Source organism: Alosa sapidissima, chromosome 20 (genome assembly GCF_018492685.1).
Source record: "Alosa sapidissima isolate fAloSap1 chromosome 20, fAloSap1.pri, whole genome shotgun sequence".
Taxonomy (NCBI): Eukaryota; Metazoa; Chordata; class Actinopteri; order Clupeiformes; family Clupeidae; genus Alosa; species Alosa sapidissima.
This window is the reverse complement of record NC_055976.1, coordinates 18,061,629-18,086,572: the sequence shown is the minus strand read 5'-3', so window position 1 is coordinate 18,086,572 and position 24,944 is coordinate 18,061,629. Positions and strand designations below refer to the sequence as shown.

General features: G+C 45.3%; 3 protein-coding genes across 4 annotated transcripts in view; 2 read left to right on the top strand and 1 right to left on the bottom strand.

Moving 5' to 3' along the window:
• mtmr10 (myotubularin related protein 10) overlaps positions 1-13,023 on the top strand; it is a 49,091-nt gene extending 36,068 nt beyond the window's left edge. The window contains exons 7-16 of one of the 2 annotated variants that reach the window (XM_042073581.1): positions 855-1,002; positions 2,715-2,802; positions 3,234-3,322; positions 4,853-4,983; positions 5,450-5,519; positions 6,842-6,912; positions 7,028-7,200; positions 9,224-9,394; positions 9,758-9,940; positions 10,300-13,023. In XM_042073581.1, coding sequence (XP_041929515.1) covers positions 855-1,002; positions 2,715-2,802; positions 3,234-3,322; positions 4,853-4,983; positions 5,450-5,519; positions 6,842-6,912; positions 7,028-7,200; positions 9,224-9,394; positions 9,758-9,940; positions 10,300-11,076 — 1,901 coding nt within the window. In that variant the 3' untranslated portion in view covers positions 11,077-13,023. Of the gene's footprint in view, positions 1-854; positions 1,003-2,714; positions 2,803-3,233; positions 3,323-4,852; positions 4,984-5,449; positions 5,520-6,841; positions 6,913-7,027; positions 7,201-9,223; positions 9,395-9,757; positions 9,941-10,296 lie in introns of both variants that reach the window. The other variant, XM_042073580.1, reaches the window with a different exon arrangement.
• Positions 13,024-13,455: 432 nt separating this feature from the next.
• On the bottom strand, positions 13,456-20,733 carry mphosph10 (M-phase phosphoprotein 10 (U3 small nucleolar ribonucleoprotein)). Its single transcript, XM_042073582.1, has 11 exons — positions 20,580-20,733; positions 19,270-19,954; positions 18,986-19,152; positions 18,567-18,729; positions 18,144-18,285; positions 15,855-15,922; positions 15,565-15,702; positions 15,187-15,297; positions 14,783-14,890; positions 14,115-14,342; positions 13,456-13,742 (listed from the first exon to the last, which is right to left on the bottom strand). Exons 1-11 carry the CDS (start codon positions 20,666-20,668, stop codon positions 13,590-13,592), a joined length of 2,052 nt encoding a protein of 683 aa, XP_041929516.1. The 5' UTR covers positions 20,669-20,733; the 3' UTR covers positions 13,456-13,589.
• Positions 20,717-23,231, top strand: mcee (methylmalonyl CoA epimerase). The gene is made up of 3 exons (XM_042073585.1): positions 20,717-20,954; positions 21,531-21,883; positions 22,216-23,231. Exons 1-3 carry the CDS (start codon positions 20,927-20,929, stop codon positions 22,366-22,368), a joined length of 534 nt encoding a protein of 177 aa, XP_041929519.1. The 5' UTR covers positions 20,717-20,926; the 3' UTR covers positions 22,369-23,231.
• The last annotated feature ends 1,713 nt before the right edge of the window (positions 23,232-24,944 follow it).

The following is a 24,944-nucleotide window of genomic DNA, read 5'->3' as shown; positions in this document are numbered from 1 at the left end:
GTAAACGGTTTAAAAAGTTGGCAAGACTACAGGAGAATAGCAATAATAAACAACAATGTCCATTAAATCAATACCCTAATAAAATTAAATAAATACTATACTATACAAATGCATAAGAAACGCTTAATAAACTAAGTGCTAGTTTAAACGCTTAATAAACTAAATGTTGAACAGAAATGCCTTTAGAACCCTCTTGAAAGACTCAAAACTATCACAGGAATGGAGTGCACTGGGCAACTCATTCCACCTACAGTATACAAGACATAGTGTAAGAGATGATCCACACACCAATACATTATTGTTTGTTTCATGAGTCTTCAATGGCATTTGTCACACACACACTCACACACATATACACACACACACACACACACACATATAGGAAAACGCCTTCTTACACACAGTGTTTCCTTCCTGGCCTTCAAGTAAGGACTTGACGTGTGTGTGTAGGGAGGAATGCCTGAGAGGCCAGCATGGAAACACAGTCACATGCAGCTCTCACACTACAGAAGCTGAAGTGTGTGAGTTTCATTTCCATTGGGGGGATGGGGGGGGGGGGGGGGGGGCGAAGCTGAAGTGTGTGAGTTTCATTTCCATGGGGGAGGGGGGGGGAGGTGGGGGGGGGGGCGAAGCTGAAGTGTGTGAGCTTCATTTCCATTGGGGAGGGGAGGGGTGGGGGGGGGGGGGGGGCGAAGCTGAAGTGTGTGAGCTTCATTTCCATTGGGGGGTGGATTTACAGTTGCCAGGTTGTTGGTGGGGTTTGCAAGGCTTTAAGGCCGGTAGGTTGACCTTTGTTCGTGTTGGTGATCCTGTCATATCTCTGTGTGTCTCCTGGTGTGTGTGTGTGCGTGCAGGTGAGCGGGTGAATGGCGTGGACCCTGGAGGAGGGCACCAGACGCCGCTGTTTGACCGCCCGTCTGACTGGGACCGAGAGATCAAGCGCACTGGAGCCTCCGAGTGGAGGGTGTGCTCCATCAACGAGGGCTACCTCGTCTCGCCCAGGTGTGTGTGTGTGTGTGTGTGCGTGCGTGTGTGCGTGTGTACTAATACCTGTTTGTTTGTTTGTTAGTAACTATTTGTTGTGAATCAAGTTTGTGTGTGTTCGTTTGTTGAAAGTTTGGGAGGGGGGTGGCATTCAGTAGTTACGTAAGTGTGTTTGTATTTACAGAGATTGTGTGTGTGTGGGTGTGGTGTGTGTGTGTTTGTTTGGCTCCATCTCTGGTCTCCCCTCAGCTGTGTAGTTGGATAAAGATTAGTCCGGCTCATTAACCGCAGTGTAATCTGACTGTGCTCATAGCAGGAGCCTGGGCTTACATAACTCATGTGTGTTAGTCTGTATTAAGAGATTATGGATTTATGCTTCCCTTCAGTGCCCAATTCTTACCTCCATGAGCAGATTCTCAGTAATCAGCCCCTGCAGATACACTCGCAAACATCAGCCTAAATACCACTGTCCTATGGTATCTGTAACAGATGCTGAACCATAACCCAGAACTATAATGGGCGCTGGTAGCGTAGTGTTGGGTAGTGGTTGGGTAGTGTGGGGCGGTGGTAGCGTAGTGTTGGGTGCTGGTAGCGTAGAGTGGGGCGGAACAGAGTGGTTAAGAAGCTGGGCTAGCATGCAGTAGTCTGAAAAGTTGTGGGTTCAATTCCCGGCATCCACTGTGGTGCCCTTGAGCAAGTTGCGCCGGGGACAGTGGCATTTGTCATATGTAAGGATATGGAATAGAGGTGGAATGTAAGGCATATGGAAGGCTTTGGACAGAAGCGTCTGCTAAGTGAATAAATGTAAATGTTAATGTAAAGTTATTACACGGCTCTTCAGAGTGCTGCAGAATGCTCCATTCACTTGAATGGGCCTTCCCATTCTCAATAACAGACCGTTGCTAAGTATAACAGACCGCTGTCAAGGAAAATGGGCTTTGTGCTTCTAATTTAAGTCTTTCATATTACTGCGCAAGGACTGGAACTTCATTCAAAAGTGAAAGTAGACGGTTGATCAGCTGTGTTCTAAAGAATGTTTGATTCAAGTTCAGCGTGTGCTGTTGTGAACTATTTGTTTCTCAGCAAATGCCATGACGAAACGGTCCGCTGCGTGTCGGGGTCCGGTTCGCCCTGTCGGGACTTATTTTCCCAATAATGACCGGCATTCTATACATAGCTAACCACAACGATATGAACGTCCACAATAACCAACGATAAGGAAAGTCTCTTGTGTTCATTAATATGATTTCTAAAATGTAATGAATTCTGATTGGCCGTCAGTTTTTTTTTTATCATTCTTAAAATTGGTCTGAAAGTGATTCCCAATGATATCGTTCGTCATGTCTGTTACCTTATAGTATGCAATGAATGTTGTCATTCCAGTTAACTATAGCGATACTTAAAATGATAGTTTTTCATCTTTATAGTTGAGATGTTGCCAGTGTGGACAACCCTTTCGCATGGTCTCTAAGTTGTTCCCGTTTGAAAGGGCTCCATTAAAGAGTGCATGTGTAATGGCTGTTCCAGTTTAGGACCCAGGAGAACAGTCTGTTGGACGCAGGAGAATAGTCTTGATTTTGTCATGATGTTTCCTCAACAGGGATTCAGGCGCTGTTAGGGGGAAATGAACAGCTCAGCTATCGTGTGTGTGTGTGTGTGTGTGTGTGTGTGTGTGTGTGTGTGCGCGTGCGTGTGTTTGCGTGTCTATAACTCCATCTTTCTTCTTCTAGTCTGCCAGAGTGCTTTGTGGTTCCAGCCTCGCTAGCGGATCAAGATCTGAAACAGTATGCATGTTCTTTTACGGGCCAACGCATCCCGGTTAGTCACACTCCCTCATCATACACAGAAATACACTTATACACCCATGTTATAAACACACACACACACACACACACACACACACACACACACACACCACCATCAGAAGTGCTGGCTGTGTCTTATAAATCATGTTCATGACCCTAGACAGCACCCCCCTCCCACACACTGTAGCAGTGAAGTGTGTGTGTGTGTGTGTGAGAGAGCGTGTGAGAGCAAGCGTGTGTGTGTGTGAATGGTCCACCATGTAGCTGCAAGATGGTGGTTGTGGTTTGAGTGTGTGGGTGTTGTGTGGGTGAGCTGTATAAAGATGTGGTGCATTTTTGCATGTGTTTGAGCGTGTGTGTCTTGTTTGTAAGTGTGGAGAAATTCTTTAACTACATGCTCAAAAGTGTTTGTGTTTCTGTGTGTGTGTGTGTGTCACTCTTCAGCTGTGGTGCTGGAGTCACCCCAACGGAAGTGCTTTGGTTCGAATGTCCAGCATCAGCGATCCGCAACAGCAGAGGAAACTGGACCAGAGGTTTGTTTGTGTGTGTGTGTGTGTGTGTGTGTGTGTGTGTGTGTGTGTGTGTTTATAAAATGAGAAGAAGTATAACCAGACTGCAAAGATTTCAAAGATGAAAAGAGGAAGATGGGTTTATGTCCTCCTAACATCAAATACACAGACACACACATACTTGGACAGTGTACAGATACAGTATTGGATGTGTCTCGGATCCTCTTTATCTGCTAACTGCAGGAGAGCAGGGGCGTTTAAAAACCTGCTGATCAAGATTCAGACTTTTCTCACGGCCAGAATCTGTTTTTTGTCCTCAACTTATCATCGCGCTTGCAGGGGTGTAGTGGGCGTTGGAGGCATAGTAAACCAATATAAGTGATGGGCTTTTTAACCATAAGCAATGACCCAACGGTGAACCTGCACACGAAACAACTTTAGGAAAAACTTAGATTGGTGCAGCTACTCTCATCCAAACAAAAACGTTTCTAAGAAAGCAACAACTGGCACTTGCCTGCCTAATGTATTACTTTCTTTTATTTTTTTATTGTGTTTTGTTTTATTGACTGCGCCTCTGCGTTTTAATCATTAGCAAAGACAATGATATAGGCTACTCTACATTATAGTTTGTCTGTTTATTGTATGATACAACAAAATGAAAAGCTACAGGACCGATATTCATAAACTTTGGTGGAAAAGTGTAGTTTGGGTGAAAACATTACATTTTGAAACTAATCCAAGTCATTCAATGGATTTGTGAATTTGGTTTCATGTTCAGGAAAGCTGTACGCACCCGATCTATGTGGAGGTGCGAGTGTGACTGTTTTTGCAATGACAGCATTCAAATAGCCCATTTTATAACCCACACAAATAACCCACTTTAAAAATCCCCACTGCACACTTGTGTCTGTGTGTGTCTTTCTCTCACTCACACACTCACACTTACACTTACACTCACTCTCACACACACATACACACACACACACCAAAATAGCACCAATTCTAAAACATCAGCGGTTCAGATTTAGACCGCATCCGTGGCTGAATTGATTCATGTTTCAGCAGACTTCCGCCTGCTTAGTTTATTTATAGGTTTGCCAGAATCCACCAGAGTAATTTGGACTTTCAGGAGTATCATAATATCAACACTCGGGGATTGGGTTGCGTCTGAGCCTCATCTTATGTGGATGCACCTGAAAGGCCCCCTAAAGAGGTTTTTTTACCTCACAATATTGTTTCCAAAATCATTTCAATGGCACATAAGCTCTTAATAGGGTGAAAAGCCCTTCTGCCGCACTCTGAGCAGGTCATATCGTTTGTAAAACAGCCGTAGGAAGTTTGGTGTTCAGGTAGGAACACTAGCTGTTCAAAGAGCTGCTGAAAAACAAAGAGCTGCTGTGCTACAGGAAGTTAGTTATCGGAGTTATGTAAAGACGCATACGCTTCTTTAGTGCTGGTTTAATGTCCCAGTGGGGTAAACATGTGAGAACAGTTTTATGCACCTGCCATTCCAGGGTCAAAGGTAAAATTTGAAGGTGTGTTGCTCCTCACTAGGATCAGCAGTGCCATCACTAAGAGCCACCCACAGCGGTCTGACGTGCTCAAGTCCGACCTGGACAAGCAGCTGCCCAACATCCAGGAAGTGCAGGCCGCTCTCGCCAAGCTGCGGCAGGTCTGCGTAATCGGTGAGTCCACACCTGTCCTAACACTTTGTTCTACATGTTTGTTTGTTTGTTTGTTTGTGTTTACACTTTCACTCTGTTTACATTTTTGGAGGCTTTTGAGTTAAGTGGTGTGTGGAGATGATCCATATCAGTTTGTGTGCATAGAGATATGGAGGTGTGTGTGTGTGTTGTGGCATGTGATGTTTTGTTATGATAAAGAAGCAGAAGAAAGATAACCGTATGCAGCCACATAGTTGATAAAGGGGCGCCTTTCATGCTGAAGGCGATAGCATCAAGGCAAATAGCATCAAGGTTGGCACAGAGCAGGACTGACAGGTGCTGAGAGAGACAGGCTGGGTTAGACCTTGTGTTTGGGGTAGACATCACTTGCTTGTGAGTGCTTTTCCATATAATTGACTGTGTGTTTTGTGTTTTTTTTTTGTGTGTGTGTGTGTGTGTGTGTGTGTGTGTGTGTGGCTATACACAGAGCCTTTTGAGGAATCAGAGGAGAAATGGTTGTCGTCCTTGGAGAGCTCGCGATGGATGGACTATGTCAGGTATGCACAAATGTTTATAGACACACACACGCTCTCAAACACACACATATACACACACACACACACACACACACACACACACAAACCCAGGCACTGGTGAAGTCATTCTGGTATTTTAGGTACTCAGTCATTCTCTTTCCTGTTGTAGTTAGTTCTTCTTTAGCGTAGCACGACCTACCTGTGTGATGATAAGTGGAGGGGCTCATGACGCATGAGGGTTTCAGCAGCAGATATCTCCGTTGTGACAGCTGAGTTTTACTCGCTAAGCAGAACCAAATCCAGCAGGGAGAAGTGAAATAGAAGTGAAATCTTAAAGCATTCAGTGTTTCCCTATTCAGATATCATCAGCATGATGCATAAAACAACAACATCATGATATTTATCCAGCTCAAGCTCTAGCTTCCTCAGGGATAGCCATGTTGTTTAATGTTTTGGACCAATCAGATTAAAGCTGACAGACAGTCTATCCATTTACCATAAGTGCATAATGTTGTCTTTCAGATGGGAAATACCAGTCATAATGTTGAAAATCAGCCCTGCTCTTTGCTGTGCAAACGTTATTGTAGACACTGTTGCAAGTTGGTGTCGTAGGATTAAGCAATAAGCCCTGAGAGGCCGTAGGTTACGCTGATTCTACAACAGCTTGGGGGTGTTGTTAGGCACGACGCGCTAGCAGAGTGCCTAAAACCCCCCTTGTGGTGATTGCCAATCACAATCAAGGACCGGAACTATCAGTTTTAGAAGTGTGCTTTCAGTGCTTGTGTTGATTGTGTGTGTGTGTGCGCGTGTGTATGTACAAGACAGAGAAAGGCAGGTGTGTTGATTTGCGTGTGTGTGAGTGAGTGAGTGTGTGTGTGTGTGTGTGTGTGTGTGTGTGTGTGTGTGTGTGTGTGTGTGTGTGTGTGTGTGTGTGTGTGTGTGTGTGTGTGTGTGTGTGTGTGTGTGTGCGCGCGCGCGTGCGTGTATGTATGTACAAGACAGAGAAAGGCAGATGTGTTGTTTCCTGTAATTGAAATATAGTGTACAGAATAATGAGTGTATTCAGTGTTGGGGTTGTGTGTGTGAGTATCTATGTGTGTCTGTGTTGGGTGTAGTGTGGTAGTGTATGTGTGTTCATTTGGTAGTTTGGATGGGTTTGTGTGGTGAGTTTGATGTGTGTGTTTCCTATTCCCTGCAGGGCGTTTTTAAGGCACACTATGGAAGTGTGTGGGGCCGTGTGTGTGTGTGTATGTGTGTGTTTGGGTTGGGTTTGATGTGGAGTGTGTTTGTGTGTGTGTGTTCAGTGTGGTGAGTTTGATGTGTGTGTTTCCTGTTCCCTGCAGGGCTTTTTTAAGACACGCTGTGGAGATTGTGTACATGCTGGAGGGAAAACACACTTCTGTCATTTTGCTCGGTAAGCACCTATTCTGGACAGGTTGTTTGTGTATATGATTTGTCAGGTTTGTTAGGTTGAGCTAAGTGTGTGTGTGTGTGTGTGTGTGTCTGTGTCTGTGTCTGTGTCTGAGCAGAGGAGGAGGACCGTGACCTCAGCTGCGTGGTGTCCTGCCTGGTCCAGTTGATGCTGGACCCCCACTGCCGCAGCCTGCTGGGGTTCCAGGGCCTGGTCCAGCGGGAGTGGGTGATGGCCGGACACCGCTTCCTCGACCGCTGCAACCACCTCAGGAAGAACGACAAGGAAGAGGTGAGGAGAGAGACAGACACATAGGGCTTTCAGATTTTCAGTATTTGTATGTGTGCTTCGAATAAACACATTTCTGCAAATGTGCGTTGGAGAGAGCATGCACGAACTTTATGGTACCAGCCAATTCAGTAGGCTAACTCAAGACTTCAAGGCCATCATATACAACATTTTTAAGCAACAAACAAAATACTAACATAACAGTGAAGTGGTTCGTTTTTTCATGGTTTATTTTTACAAAAGCATCCTCTCCCTATGTGTCTATGGCATTTACGTAAGGAGCTTGGAACAAAGTTGGGTTTTCTTCGTTTTCATTTTCGGTTAGCACTTCGGACTTGTAACCGGTGAGTGCCCTTGAGCAAGGCACCTAACCTCTCATTGCTCCTCTAGCGCCACTGTAGCAGGCAGCTCACTGCGCCGGGATTAGTGTGTGCTTCACCTCACTGTGTGTTCACTGTGTGCTGTGTGTGTTTGAATAATTCACAGATTGGGATAAATGCAGAGACCAAATTTCCCTCACGGGATCAAAAGAGTATATATACTTAGATACTTACACTTATACTTATGCTCAACAAATATCAGTGAGCTCAGCAGTGAGGTCATGAGAAGGCTATCAATTAACAGAAAACCGACCGTGGTGGCTAACAATTTATTAAATACTCCTGTCGTCAACGACGTTGCTGTAGGCTACTGCCTTTTCAGCGCCTTCTGAAATGATGATTCGGTCTTTTGAATTCGTTTGGCCTTGCCATGCAGTTGTAGGCTACAACGTGCCATTCCCTTCATGTGTTCTATCAAAATGTTGTATGCCCTCATGGACAGTAGCTCCGTGATGTCTGCATCTTTCCACGTCGGAGATTTTCTGGACAGCACTATGCCACTCCATCATAACACTGGCATTTAAGTCAGATCTAACCACATGGACGCACGAAAGAAACGTCACCAACACGCCCTCTTACTAGGTGTGAATTTTAACCGCATGTTCTATGCCTCGTTCAGACACAGCACATTTACATAATGTCCGGAGGAAATACTAGGGGGTGGAGTAGTAGAACAACCGGCTAAATTCGGAGAGATGGACAGAGAGGCAGACATGGGATCAGGATTTGAGAGGAAGAGAGAGATGGAGAGAGAGCACTTCTTTACTGAACAATGGCCTTACTCACATATTTTGAACACACCATTAAAACATTAGTATTTCCCACACAAAGCCTACATACTCCTCATAGAGACAAGAAAGAGAAGTGAGACTCCCATTAAAGCACCACAAGAAGGAAGAGAGAGGATGGATGGAATAAGGAGAAGAGAGAGAGAGAGAGAGAGGGGTCTAAGGGGGGGTTGAGATGGAAAACAAGTGGGTGAATGCGGTCCCCCACTTCCTGAACCACTCCAACCACCACTAGAATAACGCTGGGGAGGGACGGAGCGAGGTACAGTGAGTGGTGGGGGTGAAGGATAGAAATGAAAACAAGGAAGAACAGAGTGGATGGCTGTGGGCCACCACTTCCTTGATGGCTGCGACCACTTCAGAGACGATGCCAAGGGGTGGGGGGGGGGGGGGGCGCGTCCAGAAAGACGCACAGGAACAGGAAGATGGCCGGTCATGGTGATTGTGGTGATGGAGAGGCGTGATGGTGATGGATGGTTCAGGGTTGCGGCACCTACGTATTCATCTGGGTGACGGAGGAGAGTGGCGATGGAGGATGGTAGAGGAAAGCCATCATGGCAAAGAAAGGTTGAGGATGAGTGAGGTTACAGCAGGATTTAAAGACAGGCAAGGCATCACCATTTCATATACATCCTCTGCGCTGCACATTTGGATTTGGCAGAATATACTCAAGAAGCAAAATCAGATGAATTAGAAATGACCCCATATGACCCACAGTTAGAAAAGTAGACTTCAACTCTCGTTTCTTTCATTCATTTCATCTTGCCCCCCCTCTCTCTCACTGCCCCTCTCTCTCTCTCCCCCTCTCTCTCTCCCTCTCGCCCTCTCTCTCTCTCTCTCTCTCCTTGTGGTCTGCAGTCTCCTCTGTTCCTGTTGTTCCTGGACTGCGTGTGGCAGCTGCTGAACCAGTACCCGTCAGCGTTTGAGTTCACCGAGACGTACCTGACGGTGCTCAGCGACAGCGTGTGGATCCCTGTCTTCAGCACCTTCCTCTTCAACTGCCCCAAACAGAGGGCCGAGCACAGCAGGGTGAGGACACACACACACATATACACGCACACACACATACACACACACACATACACACAACACACACGTTTTCATCATGACATGCATGAACTAAAAAGAGCTGTGAGGCTTGTATACCTATGCCTATACCTATGTCTGTTCCTCGTGAAGGAGACTTGCAGGACGTAATATCAAGTCCGCATTTTGAACAACATTTGATGCAAAATTGAATGCTCACATAGCTTTGATAGCGGCAATTTGTCAGTATCAACCATTCCCTTTCAAAGTCCTCTTTATTTCACAGTTTAGTGACCACATTGTCCAAAATGTATGTAATGTAGTCAGAGTTGTGTTAACCCCCCACCCCTCCCCTCTGTTCTGCAGGACTTTGCCCGCAGTAAGAGCATCCCTCTTGGGCAGGAGCAGGCCCTCCGCTTCCCCCCTGTGTGGGACTGGTCTCAGCAGTTCAGCCCCAAGGATCAGACCCTCTTCAACAACCCGCTCTATGTGGGCAAGAGCGCCACCTATGTGCAGAACGGGGCAGTGAAGACCTTCAAACGCACCAAGGTGATCATTAGCTTTTGTTTACCTGGATGAGTATGCGTGTGTTTGTAATTACTAAGGCTGACTTCTGTTTAAACATGACGACAGAATTTGTCACACTTGTTTTTCTGGTTCCTGGTGTTCTGTTGAGTTTCAGGGTAAGATTACCACAGTTACAAGCTAGTTAAGAATTCTCAGGAAATGAAATTAGACTTAGTATCAGAAAGCCTTTGGGGACTTTGGGAACTAAATTTGAACAGGACAGCAATTAAATAAAATACTGCTGCAATGTAGCTGCTAGTGCCATCGGAATGGCTTTGTTTTGTGTGTAGAGAGCGTGTTTCAGATATGTGTCATAAATGATTCTCTCTGTTCTGCAGCAGAAGAGCTACAGTTCCACGCTGCGCGGCCTGCCCCTGGCCTTGCGGAATGGCCAGCTGTCGGACCTGGACACGCTCCCGCGGCGGAACTCCCTGGTCCTGCGCCTGCGTCCGGAGCTCGGCCCTGCGCGCGAGCCGTGCGAGACGCCGTGCGAGCGCTTCGTGCGCGAGCGCTTCTCCCGCGCGGCCGAGCCCCAGGGCCTGCTGCTGCCCCAGCTGCTGCCCTCGCACCTGACCCTGTGGCGCCTCTACTTCCTGCGCTGGGTCCCCGAGGCGCGCATCCCCCGCGGCGGCCCCGTCACCGCCTTCCACAAGCTCTCGCTGCTCGTCGACGAGATCCACACGCTCCAGAGCCACCTGCGCCACTACAGCACCTCCAACTCCAGCTTCACCCTGACCTCCACCCCCAGCAGTGGGCTCCCTCCCCCAGCTCCATCCCCAGCCCCCTCCCCCCTTCCCCCCGGCCCAGGCCTGGCCCTCAGCCCCCCCTCAAACACCCCCCACCGGCCCCAGTCCCTCTCCCGGTCCCCGCCTGACCACCACCAGCAGCGCCAGGGTCGGATGTATTTCCGCGCGCCGCTCTCGACCCTCGCAGGCCCCGGCGCGTCCACCCCCACCTCCTCCGCATGCCCGGCGCCCGACTACCTGAGCTCCTCGTTCCCCTTCTCGCCCGTGGGCAACCTGTGCCGGCGCGGCCTACTGGGCACGCCCCTCAGCAAGCTGCTCAGCGGCGCCCGCATCTGGCTGTCCACCGAGACGCTGGCCAATGAGACGCTCTGAACAGGGGGACGCCAAGCCCCGCCTGCTTCCGCCACAGGGCAGGAGGAGAGGAAGATGGCGGTGGACAGAGGAAGAAGAGGAACAGGAAGTGAGGAAGAAGCAGTGATTTGGCAACAGGACTTTGGGTGTCTGTGTGTGTGCCTGTGTGTGTGTTCGTGTCTGTGTATCCAGGCGTGTTTTTGCACAGAATTATTGGAAATGGACTGCCGCTAAGTACGCACCTCCCCTCTTTCCCCCTCCTAATTCCTTTTGTCCCTGACATGTGGTGATGGTGCAGAATGTCTGATGTCGTGTGTTTTTCCAGAGGTATTATATTAACATGACTGGTGAGGAGATGAGAGGAGCTTGATGCGCTGTGGGATCATTATGAGGAATCTGACCTGTGGAACAACACTCCTATCTCTCTCTCTCTATCTCTATCTCTTGCTTATCTTCAACAGTTAGTTTGACTTCTCCTGACCTGCTGGCAGGGTCTCATCACAGCTATTATTCACCAAACTAACAAACCAAAATGATGAACTGTGTGTGTGTGTGTGTGTGTGTGTGTTTGTATCCCTCACTCTGCCAAGTGGGTTTGTGTGTGTGTGTGTGTGTGAGTGAGCACAGACATGTGGCTAGCTAGCTAACTAGTGTGGTATTGGCTGTAGGTGTGTGTGTGTGAGCACAGTAGTGTGTATAGCTAGCTAGTGTGGTATTGGCTGTAGGAAGATAGGAAGCAGGAGACAGGACTCAAGCTGTGTGGTGAACTATAGGACCCCACCGGGGCTGGCTGGATCCTGCCTGATCATAAATCCACTTAGGCCAGGACTGCTGAGCAGATCAGCTGGTTGATTTGCCATCACTGTTTCTGTGTGTGCGAGCGTGCTCCCTGCAGGATATTAAAATGTGTGTAACTGTGCGTGTGCTCTGCGGAGCGCCATTTGGTGTCCTTAAGTGTGTTAACTCAGAGCCTCATGGACATAACGCTTAACTCTTTAATCCCTATGTCCCTCTCCCCAAGTGACGTGACGTGTGTGTTGACTGTGTGTGTGTTGACTGTGTGTGTGTGTGTGTGTGTGTGTGTGTGTGTGTGTGTGTGGTGGTGGCGCACGGGTGCAGGTGGTTATGCTGATGGGAAGTGGTACCCTCATCATGGGTAGCGATTAGCCTGACTAATGATGTGTACAGTTTCATTTGCTTGAATTTCTAGATTTATTTCTTTTTGTTTGTTTGGTTTGTTTTTAGTATGGTACTTCTTTTCATCTCTTGTGACTATGAAGTAATGTACATTTATTTATGTGTCTCTTGTTTGTTTTTATTGTACTGCTCAGTAGTGTACCACTAAAGGAAATGGTTGAGTGTGCAGTGCTTTAATACTGTCAGGCACGTCTGCTCACCATTAGAGTTCATTTGATTTCTTTTGATTTTATAAAGTATACACAGCACTGATATTTATGTATGAGTTTTTGGAGAATTTCAGCAACTGCAAAAAAAAAAAAAAACCCCACACACAATCAATCCAAACTAAAGAGAATAACAGGGACTGTGGGCCTCCGTTGTGCCTTTTTAACCCCATGCTTAATGGTCAATGCAGACCAGGCTTTCAGTGCACCTCCTCCCGCTCTCTATCCCTCTTGTTTCTCAGTGTCCTTGTCCCGTTCTCTTTGTCAAGGAGGGAAGTAGCAGAGATGAAGCTGATGTCTAAGCTGTGACCCTAGGCAGGGGCTGTTGGGACTTGTAGTCTCATATGCATTTCCTTTGTGTGGTGTGCAAAGGATTGTGGGTAACGAGTTCTGGAAGTGACACTCCAGCATGATGGCCAATAGGCAGATACCAGGAAGTCAGTGGTGTGATGGTAGTTATGGCAACTCTGATGGGCACTATGGTAACGGGAGTGGGGTCTTTATGTAAAGCCAGTTGACTGTCATAACATATTTTAGTGCTAATAATAAAAAAAGACTTAACACATGGTTTTGCAGTTGTCTCTTTCAAAATATGTTTCAAAAAAGCCACTGTGCCAACTTGAAAGAATTTATCAATACTACCACGTGAAGGGTTGTTTGAGAAGTCTATGGTGGGATAAATAAGGCAGCCCAAATTGCAAAGCATTTGATTCAACACAAGAACAGTGGTGCATTGAATGCTGTTGTTTGAGCAAGCACAGCTGAGGTCATTGTTTGCATTCTTTTTCTAAAAATGTAGCAAAGCATTTCGACTTTGAACTTTGAGACCATAATTGTTGTGGGGCACACAGGAGCTTTTGGGTCATTTGCATATTTCAATGCATCGTGAGACCCGGGGACAATACCTTAGTCCACTGGCACCCCCTACTGGCCATGCCACAGACTACAACAAATCACTACAGGAGTAATAGTCTTCACATATGAACCAGGACACCAGTTTACAAATCATGATGACTCTTTAATTTCTTATGACAAGATGAAGTGGACTCACAGGTAATATTTCCATCTGAATAATAACAATAATAAAAATGAACTGTACATGACCATAAGCCAGAGTATTTAGTCTGTGGGCTATAACTTCAGCTTGCTGGCAGAGACCTCCTTCTGGTTCTTCTTCTTCTTGCCGCCCTGCTCCTTAGAGCCTTTGACCTGTGACTTCACCTGGTCCTGCAGCTGGGAGAAGAACGCCTGCGAGGACCGCAAAGCCTTGTCCATGCCGTCATTCTGTCAAAACACACACACACACACACACACACACACACACACACACACACACACACACACACAATGACCAACTTGCACATGATTCTGTCTATAACAAGAATAACACTCACTGCATTGGCAAAGCTACTACACTACTTCATTGTTTTCTAAACTTTTGAAACTGAAGTCACACAACACATTTATAACTTGAATTATAAACAAAGTACTGCATTATAAAAAAATATATAGTTTAAAAAGTGCTATACTTCATACTTTCTAGTTTACACAACAGGAATTCTGAACGTTCTGAAACTGAGGTCATACAACCGTGTCAGTGTCCAACCATGTCAGTAATGAATATTAAACCAAAAGGAGGGCATAAACCTGACTGACCGTGAGGATCTTGGCTTTGCCTCCCTTGGTGAGCTTCTTGAGCGTGTCGGCCACCTGGGCCTTGGAGGCCTTTGTGTTCTCTCCGGTTTTGGCCAGTTTGATCTTCTGCCTCTTCTCCTTCTCCTGGACCTTCAGCCTCTTCAGCTTCTTCTTCTGACGTCGCTCGCGCTTCTTATCGGTGCTCGTCTTCTCCGAGTCGCCAATCAAGTCCCCGGCTTTGTTCTTCTCCTGAGGAGGGGGGGGGGGGATAAAAACCGCCGGTAAAACAGGACCTCTTTAAAACAGGACCTCTTTAAAACATTCAGTCTTCTAAAGTGAATGGTGGTTCCTATAGAAAAAAACTTCTGATTGTCTCCTCATTGTACTGAGATTCTTGAGATTGAAATTGAGATGGCTTGGACATGTCTCATTTTTTAAGCTGACAATCAGTCTTGCTCCTCCTAAGACTTGTGGATGCATATTAGAAACAATTCTTCATAAATACATTTCATTTTCTTCATGTCATTCCCATTTAGATTGTGCAGTACTTTTCACAGCACAGTCAATCTCTCAATCACAGTTCAAGTGTTTAACAGTTCAAAAAAATCACACTAAATAAATGACAAATACATCTTTTAGGGCTGTTATGCTTTTGAGAATGAAGGCGTAATTTGACTAAACAGACATACCTTAACTTCCTCTGGTGCCAACAGCGTGGCATCGCTGGCACTAACTGGTGCCACCTCCTCCATGGCAATAGAGGGCAGGTTGGAGACCACCTTCACCTCAGGAATGGCCTGCAGACACAATGACCATCCATTACAACCACACAATCTCTGTTCACCAACCTGCAAGTGCAACCTACCTCCAGACATGTTGGCTGGATTACTTTTTAAACTTAACTTTAGATATTTAACATTTTTTAAATTTAAAAATGACATTTTCTACTTTCATATCATTCAATAAATTTAACATGACTAGTAATAGTACCCCATTTTGTTAACAGGTTGCTTTTGCGCATGCTGTAAAAAGTTATCCATGGTCTCCTCTGAGACAGAAGCTTCCTGGGCTAAATGAGGAAGTAAATGCGTACCGGTTTAGGTGTGAAGTGGAAGTTAGAGAGAGCGTCCAGTTTCAGGAATAGAGAGTCCATCATTTTCTGGATCTGGACATGGGCTGGGTTTTCTTCTTCCTCCGTCTTCTCCTGAGGGGATTAAACGCAGTGGACATCAGGCACACAGAGCGCCTTCACAAGGACATGCTACGATGCTACCCTTATGTGGCCTCCTCAATGGGCAAAGTCAGAATGGAGTCTTGTTGTGTGCTGGCAAGAAAACATCTTCAGATTTACCAACCACTTGGAAGCTCCCACCCCGACTAAAAGTGCTGTTCCAGGTCTTACCCAAGTGACTTTATGTACATCTGACCTGTCCTGAGTCTTACCTGTGTGTGTGTGTGTCCTGGGTCTTACCTGTGTGAGTTTGACGTACTCCTGTTCGTAGACCTGTGCCAGGCTGAGCTTGCTCTTCTCGTGGTCCAGCGTGAGGCGCTTCTTGTACTCAAACACGTTCTCCTTTGGCTTCTCCTTCCGCACCACGTCATCAAACACCTGCGCACCACACACACACACACACAAAGCTAATTACTCAACAGCCGTAGCACAAGGTGGAGGTTTCAGACCACAAGAATGAGGATGCAACCCTTGAATGTCTGAAGATGGTTATAAGCCATATAGATATTTCAGGGGTTCTGAGCACCCACCTGGTCCTTTATTCTTTGCTTGATGATTTCTTCTAACTGCATGGTCGTTTCCTCAGTGATAGCAGGAGCTAGGACACACACACACACACACACACACACAATCAATTTCTGAGCATGAATGATCCGGCATTTTTAAAGAGGTCATAGGCCTTAGGGAAATGTATTAGCATAACCTAGTAACCTATTAGAGTAAGCATAACAAGTTACCAGTATGCATACTTGTTGGAAGAAATCAGATAATAAATAAACTTACTTGAGACAGATACTTTTTCAGGCTAACGCTATCAAATAAAATAGGGTAGACTAGGCTTGCATTTCTAAAGTTTAACCTGCAGCTACTTGTAGATTGTGCTAGTTATGTTTGTTTAACCAACCAATAATGTTGTTTACACATAGGCTTTAGTATTTTCAGAGAGAGAGAGAGAGAGAGAGAGAGAGAGAGAGAGAGAGAGAGAGAGAGAGAGAGAGAGAGAGAGAGAGAGAGAGAGAGAGACTTTATTGATCCCCAAGGGAAAATTCAAGAATGTAAATGTAGCCCATTTAATAATTTGAAATGATACAGTGCTTCTACACTATAACACTATCTACAGAAACTCTTCTTTCACAATTGCTTGTATAGCCTACTTAAATATGGAGATCATGTTCTCCATGGCTACCTCTAATCAGTCAGAGTGAAAGCCAATGAGGTCTACATTTGTCCACTTTCAGTGCTCAGCGACACTTAGTTGAAAATATACGCATATTTCAGGGTAATGCAAGGATTTTATATTTAATTAGGTGTGACAGGCCGATTTGAGGGTCGCTTGGGCCAAATATGCCAGGGCCGATTTTTTTGTCCCAGTCCATCCCTGCTTGGAATGACACATGCTAGTCCAAGAAACAATAATACTGTGAAGAAATCTGTCGCTGATTCAGAGCACAGGCAGGTTCGTGCAGACAAAGGCATAATAAGGAAGGTTTCTGCCAGACAACTTCATAGGATTAAGAGAGCAGCTGCTAAAATGGCATTGCAAAGCAGCAAACAGGTATTTGAAGTCGCTGGTGCCTCTGGAGTCCCGCAAACCTCAAGGTGTAGGATCCTCAAGAAGTTTGCAAGTGTGCATAAACCTACTATTTGGCTATCCCTAAACAATGCTCACAAGCAGAAACGGTTGCAGTGGGCTCAGGAATACATGAAGACTAATTTTCAAACAGTTTTGTTTACGGATGAGTGGCGTGCAACCCTAGATGGTCCAGATGGATGGAGTAATGGATGGTTGGTGAATGGCCACCATGTCCCAACAAGGTTGACATGGCAGGCCCCTTTAGGGTCCCTGACGGTGTGAAAATGACCTCGGCAAAGTATGTAGAGTTTCTGACTGACCACTTTCTTCTGTGGTACAAAAAGAAGAACTGTGCCTTCTGTATCAAAATCATCTTTATGCATGACAATGCACCATCTCATGCTGCAAAGAATACCTCTGGGTCATTGGCTGCTATGGGCATAAAAGGTCATGTCAGGTCATGTCAATGATGGGGTCCTATGTTAACATGTAACTTGGCCTGTTAAGATGTTTTTGATTGAAATAACTTTTGATTTAATTTATATGTCAATTGAATGAACATTTAATTAATACTAAATAAAATTGTAATTTGCATAATAATTTGGAACACAGTGTAATTGACATTACGGTATCTACTTAATCCTACCAAAGGGAAAAAATAATGTGAATGAAATTCAAGACTTTTTGTAAACAAAAGTCAATACCTTTAAGGCCTTAATTTGACAATATTACATTTAAAACTTGTTCAAGACCCCGCGGGTACCCTGTAACTGATTTCTGTTCCACTGCACCATGTGGCGTCAATAACTGACCAAACACCAAATACCACCTGGTCACACTGTGTGATTTCCGCAGTACGGTAGCCATGCGTACAGTAGTGCGTGTTGGGTACTGTGCATTACTAGGTCACTCCTCTCTCTTCTGGCTATCATTTACAAAGCCACTGCCATTTTGTTCATTTTAAAAGCCATTGTCAGAGGCTGAGGTAAGGTTTGAATTCAAAACAGACTGAATATTATTAACTGCGGGATTATGCAAATGTCTTGACCGCAAACTGCGATTTGCTTTGATTTCTAATTATTCCCTTTTCAAAATACTGGAGTAGAGTTTGACAGAGGACATCCATTAAAAAAACGGCAAAATGTCATGCACACGCACACACACAAACACCTGTCCTAGCAAGAGTCACAAGGGGAAAAACACACTTTTTGGCGGAGAGTCAGAGAGGAGACAAACAGACACCAACCCATTCTGGAGGCCTGGTCGAACGCCACGTCCTCCTCCAGCAAGCTGTTCTCTGGACGGGTCTGAGCAGTCACCTCGCCTGTCAGTTGCCATGGTTTCTCCTCCAGTGCCGTGTTCTCCAGCTCGCTGATACGCTCCGCCATCTGTCAGCCAATCAACAGCCCCAGATCAGCACCAAAACTTGCCACACAGCTTGTGTGATAGGACACATGCCCAATGCCATTATCACCTTTTCATTGGCCCACAGGTTTTTTCTGCTCTTTAACACTTGTGTGATGGGAAGCATGACAAATGTAACTCATCTGCTATCCCTAACAGTTCTCACTGACCCGCATAATTTCCTGAACACATATAAACAAAACAGCTGCCAGAAAAAAAAGAAAAAAAACTGTGTAATTCTACATTGAATTAACACAAAACAGACCTTGTCCTGACGTTTCTCAAATGAAGACTTGGAATCGGAAGACTTTGATTTCCCTCCAAAGATGTCTTCCATATCCTCACCCTCGCTCTCCTCTGGAAGGTCAAAGGTCACTCTCTTCAGAGCATCCCTGGCCTGCCTGCTTTCCTCGTCATTGATGTCCTCCCTGTGCATGAGTGTGTGGAGTGGAAGATCACAAAACACACGGAACACTGAATCATCTTTATTTTAACTACACAGTCAGTCACAGTGTCAAATCATCAGTGACGCCAACAACAGAAATATACATCAACACTAACAAATCATACAGTATGTAAATATATCATGCTGCAATTCAATATGTGTATAAATGTTTAATTGCTTTTGGGTGCCAAAATTGCTGTCTCTTGTCATAAATAGAAAAAGGAAAAGATTCGACTTACGCCTCTAAATCAAATTCCTCCTCATCCATGTCCTCTTCATCCAACTCTTCATCATCCTCACCACCCTCCTCAGGTTCCTCCTCGTCTTCATCATCTGCTGTGTTCTGAGGTGGCATTTCACCCATCGAGTCAAAGTAGTCTTTATATTTCAGGTTCCGGGAGCTTTTCTGTTGCATTGCCAGAGTAAAGGAAAATTAAACAATGAAAACTCAGTCATGACTGATTCATTTACACAAATTCCAACTGTTATATATATCCAAAATCTAAGAACTAGATGAGCCTACCTTTTTCTGTCGTTTTGATGCCACTGGTTTATCAAAGGTCATTTCCTCCTCATCTCCTGAGGGCAAGTCCTGGAAGTAGTCTACGTCTTCGCCGGCCTGATCGTCTTTGCCCTCTCGTCGGTCCATGTCGTCTAGGAAGGCCTCCATCTCAGACAGCTTGAAGAACTTGTCGTCCACCTCAGAGGGCTCCGTCCACATAGGTTTAGGTAACCGTGCAGCGGAACCCTTCTGGTTCATCTTCTGCTTGGCTTTCTTCTCCAGCGCGTCCACGTCAAAGTCCACATCTGAGTCCTCCTCAGAGAACCCGTCTCCATCCTCGTTCCCAGGTTCTGCGTCATTCTCGTCGCCCTCCTCCTCCTCACCTTCATCAATCTCATCATCACTCAGATCCTCATCATCATCATCATCATCCTCTATGCCATCTCCCTCAACAGCTCCTTCATCCTCCTCTGCCACAAGGCTGAGGCCTGTGTCCACTGTGACCTGGCTAACGGCCTCCTCAAACTGTCCGAGAGCAGGAGCGTTTTGCAACTCAAGCTCTTGCCAGATCTGCTCCTCATCAAAGTTCTCCACTACCAGCAGGTCCAGCGGGCTGCTCTTGAAGCCGGCTGGCTGCTCGGCTTTGTGCAAATCGTACAGTGTCTTTGTGAGGGCAGTGAAGTCTGCTGCCAAGGCATCCTGGAGACTGCAATGCAAAAAATTAGAGTAAGAGCCAAAAACAGAGAATGAGATCTAATGAGATCCAAGAGGAGCAAGACCCTGGACAAAGACAGCTAAGTACCATTTGCACAAGTACAACGGGTAGGCTTCCCTATGAGAACTCTATTAGTAGCTATGCAAACTTAATCAATACTACATGACACATTCTGCAAACCTGAGCTTCTGCTACCTGCACAAGATCACAGGCAACACCGAGATGATAAAAAAGAAGATAGTTAACTACTATTAAGTAACACTTGAAACCATGCTATGCTCAACAGTCATAGTACACAGTACTCTTTTACCTTATTAACGACGATTGTGTTGCTAACGTAACGTTAAACAGAAGCACCTCCGACCTCGTACAACTGGACATTTAACTTACATGGATTTCGACAAAGCAATCTCACATGACGATGTTAAGATCAGCACGGGATAAAATGACAAATAACACAGAAAGTAAAATGTTAGCAATAGCTACCAATGCAGAGGGCTACTACAACATAGGTAACTAGTAGTTAGCTTGTCACCCAGGAAAACACAACATCTCTTTTCCTTGCTGGTATCGTTCAATGACAGTGAAAGCAGTTTAATCTGTATGTGTGCCTCACCTTAGAAATTGTTCTGGATGTGCTGTTTTATTGTTAAGAATACTCAAACAGCTCTCCAACGTGTTACTAGTGTCCCCCGTCGCCATCATTTTTCACACATGGGGAACCAGTGAGTAACAGTAAATAGCGTCCCCCGGAAACTTGAGTTGTCGGAACGTATTGTCGCAGATCATTTGAGAGTGGCGAACATCAATGTCACAATTTGAAGCTATATCAATGTTTTATTAGGGTTACTCGACAGTCTTTTGATTTAAATAGAGTTCCGAAGAGCCGTTATTCACAGTGCATTTGGCAAATCGCTGTCATATTATCTTAAGTCAGTAGTTTTCAATAAAGTGTTTAGAAACATGGCGTCTCCCTTGCTGAAGGTTGCAGGTAATGTACAAAAATCGATCAATTCACATAGGTTAACGAACCATCTGCAGTGTATTGTTTTGTCTAACATAATTTAATGGCATGTAACAAGTTCTAATGGATAAAGTTCGCGTCATTATTTCGTTAGTGTAACACAAAGTTAAATCTCACGGCTCATGTTTAGCTTGCTAATTTAACCTCATCTGTTACATCAGGTTACGTTGTCGTTAATTCAGGGACTTAAATCTCACTATAATTTGCACGTCAAGGGAACTGCTCAACCCCATGTCATGTTATGGTACACTCAATAATAATAGAAGGATCTGTCCGTTTTACTAAATGAAATGTGGCATCTGGACTGCGCTGTCTTGCTTTACCATTGCCTAACTGTAGGTGTCGCTCAGAGAAAAGAAACTCGTGTTTTTTTTCCTACTGCTGCCAGACAAGACCAGATACATTGCTAAGGTTGTGCTTGCTGTTTTATATGCATTTGTTTAAACTGTTGCACATGTTTGAAAATAAACTTTTTTGAAAAAAGTAAATAATAATAAAGTATCAGTGTCAACATAATCATTATGTCATTATTATTGTCTCCAGTGAGAGGTCTTTCCAAGTGCATAGGCCTATGCCACACATCACCATCTCTCAGAGCCTTCTCTTCATCAACTCTACTCCGTCAGGGAGTTCCACCCTCACTCTGGAAGCTCGGTAGGCTGAATCACGTCGCAATAGCCGTGCCGGACCTGGAGAAGGCCACCGCCCTGTACCGCGACGTGTTGGGTGCCCAGGTGAGCGCTACCGTGCCACTGCCGGAGCATGGCGTGTACACCGTGTTTGTGGAGCTGGGCAACACCAAGCTGGAGCTCCTGCATCCGCTGGGGGAGAAGAGCCCCATAGCTGGATTCCTACAGAAGAATAAGTCTGGGGGAATGCATCATATCTGCATAGAGGTGAGTGAATGTCACTCAGTCAGGGAAGGTGTTACAGAAAGCCACCCTCTATTTGACACCCACTCTCTCCACCCCAACAATCTTGTGACAACAGTGCTCATCTTGAAAGTGAAGGCGAAAAATGTCAGTTCTCTTCCTAATCCACAGTCTTATCGACGGCAACGGCAATTTTTTCTTTTCACTTTTGCTACCGTGTCATACAGTTATCACACTGTAAGATTAATGAATGATCTAAGTCATCACCCCTGTCTGAATTCTCATTAATACCTGTGACAGCTTTACACCTTTAGCTTAAAAAATGCTAATACCCCCCCCCCCCCTTTGTGATGCAGGTTGATGACATCAAGGCAGCCATATTGGCTCTGAAAGCACAGAACATCCGCATGCTTTCTGCAGAGCCGAGGATAGGGGCCCATGGGAAACCAGTCATGTTCCTGCACCCCAAAGACTGTGATGGTGTGCTGGTGGAGCTGGAGGAAGCTTAACACTGGTGCCCCCCTCAGTACGGGCCCGTCCTCGTCTATACGGGCAACACAGCCATAATGATAATAACAGCAGCTGCTGACTCTGGACTTGTGTCCGGCCTTGAGCTGGAATGGACTGAATACATGCCTGGACTGTCTTTCCCGAAAGCATTGTTGAACAACCACCATTGTTTCAGCTGAGAGAGAGGGAGAGTGTTCAAAATGATAGCTGCTCCAACGGTTGGTGGTCATTGAACTATGCTTTCTGGAAGACTGCTCCATTTTGGGATGGGAGACCCTCTGGAATTGCATGCTATCTGGGATAATTGCCAGTCGAACAGCACTTCAGAGAACTCGCCGGAAACGGCTCTCCAAATAGTATTGTCATATGACACAGGGTAGTTTCCTGCTATCAGACAAGATCAAAGAATTCCCAGAATTCCCACAGGCCACGATTGCTCATCCGAACCGCTCCCCCCTCCTCAATGTGTTCATCAGACAGAGTCTGTAATGAGAAGATTAGAATATCAAAATTTGCATCCGAGCCCCCCCCCCCAACACACAAACACACACACACAAACACACACACTAATGGTAGTGTAGTGGAGGGTTCTTTACTGTAGGCATCTACAAAAAGCTAAATGGGTGGTTGAAGACTCCGAGAGCCTGACTAGAATATCAGGAAATGGTCGCTCGTACCCCAAGATGTGATTGAATCTTCATTGTTTGTTTGTTTGTTTGTTTCTGTTTTGCCGTGTCTCTTCTTTCCCTACATCCCCACTTGCTGTGATGGAATTATCCAGAGTTCTTTGCCTAAAAGAGTTTTTTTCCTGATGTAAAAAAAAAAAAAAAAAAAACAAGAATAAAAGATCTTCCAACTTTGACATGTTTACGGAACCCTGGAGGGGTTATCGCAAGATATTTTTGGTGTATAGCCAGAAACGTGCGCTCATTTTACTAAATTGTGCTCTCAATTTAGTAAATCGTGCGCACAATTTACTTAAACGTGCACACGTTTTACTAAATAGTGTGCTCATTTTACTAAATTGTGCTCTCATTTATTTTTTTGTAAAATGAGCGCACAATTTAGTTAAACTTGTGCATGATTTAGTCAATTGTGCGCATGATATAGTCAAATGTGTGCACAATTGACTGAATTGAGCGGACAATCTAATAAAATGAGACCACAATTTAGTAAAACAATCGTCTTATAACTGCTTACTGTCATTTAACACGGGGCATCCAGATCCATGCCTGGTCTGTTATAAACGGAATCTCTTTATTCTCTTACTCTCTTACTGTGCATTTATAACAAGTGTAACTTCTTGATCTTATTTATCTTTTTTGCCCTCTCTCACTCATTTATCCTTATGTAATGGAGAGATAAAAAAAAATCAGGATTTTGAAGATTGAGTTTTAAAGCTGTGTGAGAGAGAGAGAGAAAGAGAGAGAGAGTATTTGTGTGAAAATGAGTTTAATCACCACCCTGCTTTTCATCTGCTCGCTGGCGTAGAGGGACAGGCTGCGACTCTCTCCATCTGGCTCTGCATTGCACAATTTGGACGCGAGCTGGTGCAGCTCCATCTCCCTGCTGAAGTCACTGCACGCCAGCCAGCTGACAGCGCGGAGTGAGACGCTCGCTCTCGTTCCTCTCCTCCACCGCCAGCACTTCTCTCTTTCACTCACTTTCCCTGACGAATAGTGGGAAGAAGAAAGATTAGTCACTCGTGTTTGGACTCTTGTCTTTCTGGCTTGTCAAGGCACAGAGTGTTATTTCCAAGTTTTCCAGGCGCTTTTTGTTCAATTTCAGACATTAGCATGAGAAAGCCACTCTTCTCGTCTTGATTTTTTTTTGTTTTTTTTTTGGGAAAAGGAGGCGGGAGTTAATCTGTTCTTGACATTTAAAATGGAGGAGAAAGCATTTTGTTTATGCCAGAGCTGCTGTATTATAAGAGAAGAATAGTCTGCCTAAACGGCAACTCGTCTCTCAGAAGCAGCTTGAAAGAAATGGTCTGTCACTCACTTGGCTGTCTGTTACCCCCGGCCCTCCTGCAGCACATGGATAACAAACCCCTGTTGAGGAGACTGGACCCAACTTAAGACTCAAACCAAAACATTAGATTTAACCAAACAGGTGAACAAACTTTGGACTTTATAGGCCAAACCGTGTCTTGAAGTAGCCTAACTTTAAAGCTGACTGACGTTTTGTTACACTGAGATAATGTATCAAAAATGAACACACCAGTGAGCCAAAATGCATAATTGACACAAATGATGAGACTTTTGGAATGTGACAAGGAAGAATCATATGTCTGCTAGACTTTTTTTAAATTAATTTTTTGAAATGCTTTTAATCAGATAGGATAGTGGAGAGTGACAGGAAGTTAGTGGGAGAGAGAGTCGGGGTGGGATCCGTAAAGGACCACGGGGCAGGAATCAAACCCAGGTCGCCGGCGTACGGTGCAGGTGCCCCAGCCAGTCGTGCCATGCTTGGGGCCCTGCCAGCCTTTTTACACAGAACTTTGCAATGGTATGTTTTAAGGCAGCTGAAGCCCATCTATCTACTACAGTGCAGACTATGTTGTAGTTAAACATAA

Coding starts and splice junctions, on each gene's coding strand:
- mphosph10 (XM_042073582.1), bottom strand. CDS start 20,668: ATGATGGCGACGGGGGACACTAGTAACACGTTGGAGAGCTGTTTGAGT. Junction 15,703..15,854: donor AGCAAAGAATAAAGGACCAG/GTGGGTGCTCAG, acceptor TGTGGTGCGCAG/GTGTTTGATGACGTGGTGCG. Junction 14,891..15,186: donor TCCACTTCACACCTAAACCG/GTACGCATTTAC, acceptor TTGTGTCTGCAG/GCCATTCCTGAGGTGAAGGT.
- mcee (XM_042073585.1), top strand. CDS start 20,927: ATGGCGTCTCCCTTGCTGAAGGTTGCAG. Junction 20,955..21,530: donor TCCCTTGCTGAAGGTTGCAG/GTAATGTACAAA, acceptor TATTGTCTCCAG/TGAGAGGTCTTTCCAAGTGC. Junction 21,884..22,215: donor TGCATCATATCTGCATAGAG/GTGAGTGAATGT, acceptor TTTGTGATGCAG/GTTGATGACATCAAGGCAGC.